Source organism: Phoca vitulina, unplaced genomic scaffold, assembly GCF_004348235.1.
Source record: "Phoca vitulina isolate PV1807 unplaced genomic scaffold, GSC_HSeal_1.0 scaffold57, whole genome shotgun sequence".
NCBI lineage: Eukaryota > Metazoa > Chordata > Mammalia > Carnivora > Phocidae > Phoca > Phoca vitulina.
The window spans coordinates 285,706-295,607 of NW_022589760.1; the positions used below are offsets into that span (position 1 = coordinate 285,706).

Below are 9,902 nucleotides of genomic sequence, written 5' to 3' on the forward strand. Positions count from 1 at the left end.
TTTCCAAACATTCCACCCAATAAAACACTTAGTCCTTATTATGTGCAGAAATATACTTAAATTTCATTTAATTCTCATAACAATTTGAGGAGCATGACTCTTTTCTGTCTATATCTAATTAGGAAGTTACGGTTAAGGAAGATTGAGTGTCTTAAAAGAAAATAGAAGGTATGTTGGTAATAAGAAAATGTTAAACTTGAAGCTATGAATTATTAACTAGTATAATATACTGGCTCCCACCCTTCAGGTCCAGGCCAAAGTAGTGGCAAAGCACATTTCTCAGTCCAATGCTTGGAAGTTTATTGGCCCTTAGAGAATCATATGAACTGGAGAAGCTGTAAGATAATGGAAGCCTAACATGCCATCCTCCTGCCTGCTCTGTGTCATTGTTCCTGCCTCTGCTCTCTTGTCTCTTATAATAATGCCATCTTAACACTGGGCTTTGTTTTGACTGAATTATGTTCTCCCAAAAGTCATATGTTGAAGCCCTAATTCCCAGTGCCTCAGAATATGACTACGTCTGGAAATGGGATCTTTAAAGAAATGATTAAGTTAAAGTGAGGCTGTTATATGCCTTAATCCATTCTGACTGGTGGCTTCGTAAAAAGAGGAGTTTAGCAAAAAGCAGAATCAGACCCATAAATACAGAGACCAAACCAATGGTGACCAGAGGGGAAGGGAGTCGGGAGACGGGCAAAATGAGTGAAGGGGAGTGGGAGATACAGACTTCCAGTTATGGAAAGAATGTCACGGAAATAAAAGGCACAGCATAGGGAGTATAGTCCGTGACATCGTAATAGCATTGTATGGGGACACTTGTGCGCATGGCACAACCTATAGAGAAGTGGAATCACTGTGTTGTACACCTGAAACTAACGTAACGTTGTGTGTCGACTATACTCAAATATAAAAATTTTAAATAAGTAAATCCATTTTGTTTTTTTTAAAGGAGCTGAAGACACACAGACAGCAGGAGTGTGCGTGGACAGTGAGACAACCATGTGAAGAGGGAGGCAGCAAGAGGGCAGCCATCTGCAAACCAGCGAGAGAAGCCTCAGAAGAAACCAAACCTACCAACACCTTGATTTTGGACTTCTAGACTCCAGAACCATGAGAAACAAATTCCTGTTGTTAAACCACCTAGTCTGAGGTATTTTTGTTATGGCAGCCCGAATAGTCTATAATACAAGCTTTACGAACGTGTTGCAGAGTTTTGTAGGTTATAAAGCAGGTACAATAGCCTATCACAGAAAAGATGAAAGTAAAGTGATGATCAATGACCAGTAAAACTAAGAGAAAGATGGTTTATTTGTATTTGTGTCAGGCAAAGTAGATCTCAAGCATTACTTGAAATAAAGAAAGTTACTATATAATCATAAAAGAAAATTTATTAAAAAGATAAAAATTCTGAATTTACATTCACCTGATAACATAGCTTTAAAAATATATAAAGCAGTAAGTAACAAAGTTACAAGTAACAGATAGTAAAAGTCATTTTTGTTTATACAACAAGAAAATTCATTTGCTTGTATAATTGAGAGTCCAGAAGAAGAGGCTTCAAGGTTAGTTGATCCAGTGACTCCAGGGTATAAAGATTCAGGCTCAATCTTGAACCAATCACTGTGGCCAGGGACATAGGTTTATGGGGTTCAATTAGACTAACTCTGGACACACCCTTAGAGCTAGTGGTCAAATTCCTCCCAAACACATGACTGTATGAGAGAAGTGGTGTGCTAATGAAAATTTGAGCCCATTAAAAAGGTGAGGAATGAATATGTGTAGGTAAACAAAGATGTCACCTCCAGGGACCAACTCAAAGCACATTTATCAATATAAGCATAATACCCACAATACCTAATCTGTACTTGTTTCCGAATACTCTCTATCCAAGTAACAAAGACAGGTACTTCTATTCAAGAATTACCTACACTGAATTAGTGAATGGGTAGTTACAAAGCACTAAAGTTCTCACTCACACAGTACAAATTTTGGAAGAATCTCAAAGACGTCCAGTGCAGCATGCAAAGATTGCAGGTTTGGTTCCAGAACACAATCAAGTGAATATCTCAATAAAATGAGTCCAATAAATTTTTTGGTTTCATAATGGGTATAAAAGTTATGTTTACACTAAACTGTAGTCTCTTAAGTGTGCAATAGCATTATATAAAAATTTATATACCTTAATTTAAATATACTTTATTGTTAAAAAATGCTTACCATCATCTTAGCTTTCAGTGAGTCGTAATCACTGATCACAGTCACCATAATATAATAATAATGAAAAAGTTTAAAATATTGTCAGAATTACCAAAATTAGATACAGAGTTACAAAGTGAGCAAATACTATTGGAAAAATGCCAAAATGTGACACAGGGTTGCCACAAACCTTCAATTTGTAAAAAAAAAAAAAAAAAAAAAAAAATTACAGGATCTGTGAAGCGCAATAAAACAAAATACAATAAAAAGAGGTATGCCAGTAGGTTAAAAGGAATATTTGTCTTAACAAACACAAAATATGCATGTGAAAGAAAATCTAAAATAAGATAATAATTCAGGGGCGCCTGGGTGGCTCAGTCAGTTAAGCATCTGCCTTCGGCTCAGGTCATGATCCCAGGGTCCTGGGATCGAGTCCCGCATCAGGCTCCTTGCTCAGCGGGGAGCCTGCTTCTCCCTTGCCTGTCGCGCCCCCTGCTTGTGCTCTCTCTCTCTCTCTCTAACTCTCAGATAAATAAATAAAATATTTAAAAAAAGATAATAATTCAATCTGCAAATATACAGATATGAAAACCAAGCACCAAGATAAAAATGTAAACTTTTAATTAACATGCTTTATATCACATAGATAAATTGTGTGGTGTATTTTGGTTTTGCTCATATTTTATTTCAGGCTGCATCTACACTATAAATTAGTTTCATCATGTTTACTCTTTAGTTTATTCTTTTTTATAGTTCTTTGAGATGTAGGCTTAGGTTGTTTACTTGAGATCTTTCTTTTTTTAAGATTTTATTTATTTGTGCCGGCGCAAGAGAGAGAGAGCATGAGCAGGAATGGGGAGGCAGAGGGAGAGAGACAAGCAGACTCCCCACTGAGCAGGGAGTCTGATGCAGGGCTCCATCCCAGGCCCCTGAGATCATGAGCTGAGCTGAAGGCAGATGCTTAACCGACTGAGCCACCCAGGCGCCCTGAGATCTTTCTTTTTCAATGTAGTTTTTTTTTTTTTTTTTTTTTTTAGAGATTTTATTTACTTGACAGAGAGAGAAAGAGAGCCAGAGAGGGAACACAAGCAGGAGGAGTGGGAGAGGGAGAAGCAGGCTTCCCGCTGTGCAAGGAGCCGGATGCAGGGCTTGATCCCAGGACCCTGGGATCATGACCTGAGCCGAAGGCAGACGCTTAACGACTGAGCCACCCAGGCGCCCCAATGTAGATGTTTTCACTATAAACTTCCCTGTTAGTACTGCTTCTGCCATATCCCATAAGTTTTAATATGTTGTGTTTTTGTTTTCATTTTTCTCCAGATATTTTTATATTTCTCTTTTAATGTTTTCTTTGGCTCACTGGCTGTGCAAAACTGTGTTGTTTGATTTCCACATATTTATGAATTTTCTAGTTTTCTTTCTGCTATTTTTTATTTTTTAATTAAGAAAATTTTCATTATGTACATGACCATGTCTGCAACTGATTTCTAGTTTCATTCCATTGTGGTCAGAAAACATACTTGGTATTATTTCAATGTTCTTAAATTTATTAAGACTTGCTTTGTAACCTAACATGTGATCTATTCTGGAGAATGTTCCATGGGCGCTTGAGAAGAATGTATATTCTGTTGTTGGGTTAAAAATTCTGTATATGTCTGTTAGGTCCATGGTGTTATTCAAATCCACTATTCTTTTTTTTTTTTTTGATTCCCTATCTGGTTGATCTATCCAGTAGTAAAAGTAGGGTATTGCAGTCTCCTACCATTACTGTTTTGTTCATTTCTCCTTTCTGCCAATGTCTGTTTTCTATATTTAAGTGCTCTGATGTGGGATGCATATATATTTATAATTGTTATATCTTCCTGATGGATTGATCCTTTTATCATTATATAACATTCTTTTTTATTTTTTTCTGACAGCTTTTGACTTAAAATCTATTTTGTCTGACATAAGTATAGCAACTTTTGCTCTCTTTTCATTACTATTTGCATGGAATATTTTTTCCATCCCTTTACTTTCACCTATGTGTGTCCTTAAATCTAAAGTGAGTCTCTTGTAGACAGCATATACTTAGATCTTGTATTTTATTCATTCAGCAACTTTACTTCATTTGAGTTTAATTCATTTATATTTAAAGTAATTATTTATAGGGTAGGATTTACTATTGCCATTTGAAAAACTGTTTTTTGTTTGTTTTATAGTTCTTTTATCCCTCTTTTTCTCTTTTGCTGTCTTTCTTTGTGCTAGAAACTTGAGTAAACATTTCTCTAAAGACACACAAATGGCCAATAGGTACATGAAAAGATGCTCAATGTCACTGATCATCAGGGAAATGCAAATTAAAACCACAGTGAGATCACCTCGTATCTATTATAATAGCTGTGATAAAAAAAATAAAAGATAAATGTTGGTGAGGATGTGAAGAAATTGAAACCCTTCTACACTGTTGGTGGGAATGGGAAATAATGCAGCCTCTATGGAAAATAGTATGGAGGTCACTCAAAAAATTAAAAACAGAACAACAATATGCTAGAGCAATCTCACTTCTGAGTATTTATTGAACAGAATTGAAATCAGGATCTTGAAGAGAAATTAGTAGTCCATGTTCATTGTATTATTCACAATAGCCAAGACGTTGAAACAACCAAAAGTTCCATAGAAAGATAAGTGAATAAAGAAATGTGATATATACATACAATGGGGTATTATTCAACCTTAAGAAAGAAGATCCTGCCATATGCAACAACATGGAGGAAACTTGAAGGCGTTTTCCTAGGTGAAATAAGCTAGTCACAGAAGGACAGTACTGCATGATTACCCTTATATGTGGCATCTAAAATAGTTAATTTCATAGAAGCAAAGAAGAGAATGGTGGTTATCAGGGGCTAGGTAGGAGGATGGAGATATGGGGAGTTGCTGCTAAACAACATGTATAAATTTTGGTTATGCAAGATGAATAAACTCCAGAGATCTGATGTACAACACTGTGCTTATAGATAACAATACTTTTGATCACAATTTGTTAAGAAGGTAGATCTGATGTTGTGTTCTTGCCAAAGTAAAAAAAAAAGAAGTATCCTGTTTGTTGTTTCATTTTTTACTAATGTCATGATTGACCAAACCAACTGAGCAACCTGTTCAGTCAGTCATTTTATAACAATCAACTTACTTTTTGATGTTTTTAATAGATGATTTTTTTTCCTGCATCTATCGAAAGGATCATATGGTTCTTATCCTTTCCTTTATTAATGTGGTGTATCACGTTGATTGATTTGCAAATACTGACCCACTCTTGAAGCCCAGGAATAAATCCCACTTGATCGTGGTGAGTGATTTTTTAATGTGCGGTTGGATTTGATTTACTAGTATTTAATAGAAGAATTTTTTAAACATTGTTTGTCCTTCCTTTTCACCAAGTCTAATTACTGATAATATTTTATCAATAGTAAGTTTATTACAAGAAACAAATTATAAGCTACATTCTACAATCCCTTTCAAAAGAATGTGTTTCCTTTAGGAAACTACATCAAGAAAATTAGCTCCCTCTTCTGCAGTATTTTTAATTTTTGCCCTATGAGACTTTTGTTTTAGGATGTTGAGTGTGTGCTTACCAAATTTATCAGCTAAAAATTGTGTAGCTAGAGTATGATTTTCTGGTTAGTGTAGCAGATGTCAAATTTATTTAATTTCCAATTACACTTACTCATATAATTTGTGTTTCAATGTCTATTACCGCATAAGGGACTTGAGTATTTAAATCTAAATTTTCAGTTTTTCTACTCTAACCATTTGCATGTATTAATTTATATCATTTGAAAGACTTTTAATTGCTGGTTTGTATAAAAGTATCCCATATAAAAACCGATACACTGAACTAAATTTGGATTTCAGAATCAGGTTCTAGTGGACTATTCAAAGTACCTGTGTATTGTGTAAGACTGATGAACCACAGACCTGTACCCCTGAAACAAATAATACATTATATGTTAATAATAGAAAAATTAACTAATTAATTAAAATTAAAAAAATAAAAATAAATAAAATTGATTCAGTGACAAAAAAAAAAAAGGACCTGTCAGTTTTTAGAGATCACAGGACATGCCATGTTTTTTGCATTTTGTGAAAGAATATACTGGTAGAGCATCTTGTACATTTTAGGTTATAATTGGGCTCAAATAGACTGTTGTGAAGTAGATAATTAAGAAATTATCTGGTGATATTATGGAAATACAAAGTTTACCAATATCACTTAGTCCCCAAGCCTAATTTTCTTCTGAATAAAGCTGGCTAAGCTCACTCATTTATATCATTTGCAGGGATATTGCTCAGCAATAGATTGAAGTGTGATATAATAACAAGAAAACAGTGTAGCTGCTTAACATAAAAACTGATTTCACAATATTTTTAAAGATTATTTTTTGAGTGGCAAAAAACAGTTACATTGAGTAGATAACAAAAGCCAAGGTGAGACCGTTTACATTTTCCACTTTTGATAACTTTAAAGCCTTGAACCACACTTATTTTTAATGGTCTTCATGTGAATGGGGTTTTCAAACTGTATCAGAGAATCATACTTATCATAAGTGGCACAGCTCATGAGCAAAAATCCTGTAAGGAATCCCAATCTTTTCATTCCTCTCCATCCTTTGGCCTCAAAGAAGTTTTCATTGTAGATGTAATTTTCTATTTCCATGCTGTGGAAGCCCCCAAGAATGAACTCATCTGTAGTTGTTGAATTTTACATTATATTAGGGAAGGGGAGCATAGGGAGCACTTTGTCATGGAGCATTGTCTACAACTGGTTCTCTTCTTTCCCATTGCTTGACACTGACAGTAAAATTACTTCTAGTTAAATAATGAACTTCTTCAAGGAACAAAAAAACAAACATGTTCTGATTACAATTTCTATAAAGATACAGTCATATCTGATGAATTCCCTTGTATAATGTTATCAGGTAAGTCAATTTTACTTTCTGAAAGTAAATTCACAAAGGACCTCTAATTCAGTTGTACATATTTTTTCTTGAACCAGAAGCATTTGAGTATTTATGTTTAATTTAACGGATCGCAACTGCCTGTTATTCCCCTTTTCCATCTTTCTGTGTTAGGTAAAGCCACTCCTCCAAAAGCCACTAGCGCTGACCTCCAAAATGTTCACCACAAAAGAAAAATATAAAAGTAATAAAAGTTGTTCCCAGTAAATCTTGCCAAATAATGTTCAAGAAGAATGACATATCAATCTGCCTCACTTAAATAAATGCAGCATCTGATAAATGCAGTGTGTAAACTGCCTAGCACATATAAGCTGGGTTCATATAGATGTTTATCTGCAGGCTCAGCACCCCCCAATGTATATTAAACAGTGCTGACAGGCACCCATTGATGTAACTAAATATTTTTTTAATCCTAAAAAATTCCTGGTAATCAGAGAAAAAATATATGATATGACTACAGGTCTGACAGGAGAAAATCTGACTCTTCTGAGGAAAAGTTATAATTAGAACTACAGTGTTCATCTTTTGGTGAAAGAAGCTGATCTCAATCACCATCAATATGTGTAAGTCCCACTTGAGCATAAGTGGGATAGGTATAATTCTGCTGTGTCTTACACTGTGATCTGTCCATCTGTAGGTAGTTACAGAAACTAGAGTCGGGCCAGGCAGAAGGTCTTGATGTCAGACTCCTGTGACTGTAGAAAGATGCTTCCTAAATCCGATTTGAAGTTTCATAATAGGTTTTATTGTAAATACATGGCTCCATTTTCATAACCTGCATTTACATGTGTCCCATAAATAATTTTTCAAAATTATCTACAGAACACCAATTTTCACAAATTGTAGTCAATCAAAAAAAAAAAAATCACAACTTCCTTCAGTAGTCTTAGAAATACAAACACAGAGTCTGTTGTCCCCCTTACTAAAATATTCAGATTCAGCCCTGGTGCAAAATTTGGGTCTGTTGAATTTTCTTCAGCTTATTTATGTAACTATGCTATATTGCAGGTACCCAGCAAAATAATACCATTGCTTTTATAGCATTAAGTTTCCTAAATCAGCAAACCAGAAAGGCCACATCAAATTTATTGTGGATATACATACAAAGCTTCAGTTTTCCACACAAATCAGCAAAAGAGGTGTTCATAAAACTGCAATTTAAAAAAAACTACATTGTATATTCTTCCCCTTTCTCTGTTCTTTCTAGGAAAGTTCAAAGTATATCTAATATACACAGTAATATCTAATTCATATTCCACTCATTTTTAATTTTTGTAATTCCAGCAAGAGCCAGGTATTATGTTTAAATTCTGCAATATTTCCCTTTTTGGTATTTATTTAAAAGGAGATGTTTTCAACTAGCATTTAACATTATATACCACCTATTATATAAATGAATATTACATATATTATTACAATTATGTTTATACATTAAAATAAATCTAAGGGCCTTAATTAAAAATTAAAGTTTCAATTTTGTTTGATTAGTTCTAATTACTGGTAGTACTTGAAATTATTTAAATGGCATTTCAAAGAGGTCCTCCATTATCTCAACTTTTCAGAAACTGAGGATGGCTTTCCAGTTAGTCTGAATAAGGAAGGCTGAATTAATATTAATTTTCTTTGGAGAATCTAGTGGTTGATCAGAACACAAAGTTTGGATCCAGAGTGTCTGAAGGTAATCCCTGACTTGACATCTATAAATTCTGACTTTTTAGGCAAGTGACTTAACACATCTGTGCTTCAACTTCCTCATCTGTGAAAATTTGAATAATAAAGATAGTACCTACTCCATAGAATTACAACTATTAAATGATTTAACATTTTTAAGTCCTTGACACATAGTAATTATTATACCTTTTTTTTTTCAAATTAAAAGCTAAAATTCACTTAACTTGGTTTGCTTTAATTTCCTTTAGACTTGCACGAAATTAAGTCAACGATGCTTATCTGTAACCACTCCTTAGGCTTTTGATGTAATCTCCACAATATGGCAATTGTTATGGTTTTAGGAAGGACCCATTTCATTGCTATGTATTAATTTATGTTTTAAATCTCATGCATTATTAGAAAAATAACATAGAATTAGCACATTAAAAAAGGGGTGGGGGAGGTAAAGCCCAAGCTTGTGTGTTAAGGAAGGTCACTTGGAGCCACCACCATCACTAGGGAGCCCAGGAATGTGGGCAATCTCAGATCTCATGAAGAGAATGGTCTCCTAAAATATGCAGATTGGAGAATACTACTGTTACTGCACCCAACTGTTAAAAAGTTGACCCAGCATTTGAACATTGTGGGTTCCTAAAGCTGTGGTCATATGAATACTGTCATCATGTGGACACTACAATTACGTGGCAGGTCCAGACATACTGGTCATGTCAATACCACGGGCTTCTAAACCTTAAGTTCACCTGGTCTCTCTGAACCACTTGCCACTATGATCACGTGGTAGATTCAGCGTCAAGTCACTACAGCATCACGGACTCTTAAATTCTACCCATCATGTGGATTTTTCCTGTCATGTGGCCCCTACTAGCTAGTGGTATGTGGAAGCCTCAGCTCTCAAAGTCACATGGGTGTCCTGTTTCCGATGACGTCAGGCTCGGTTGTCTCTATCACATGGAGATCATGGGATACCAAACTGTAAATCTATGAGTTAGCAGCCATGTGACTCCTACCATTACGTGGCAGTCACGTGAGCACCGCACTACC

At 34.9% G+C, this 9,902-nt stretch overlaps 1 protein-coding gene across 1 annotated transcript in view; it reads left to right on the plus strand.

Moving 5' to 3' along the window:
* The window catches only part of LOC116623107 (nuclear RNA export factor 3-like), a 28,944-nt gene extending 26,399 nt beyond the window's left edge, over nucleotides 1-2,545 (plus strand). The window contains 1 exon segment of the mRNA XM_032390020.1: nucleotides 950-2,545. Coding sequence (XP_032245911.1) covers nucleotides 950-1,099 — 150 coding nt within the window. The 3' untranslated portion in view covers nucleotides 1,100-2,545.
* Nucleotides 2,546-9,902: the final 7,357 nt, after the last annotated feature.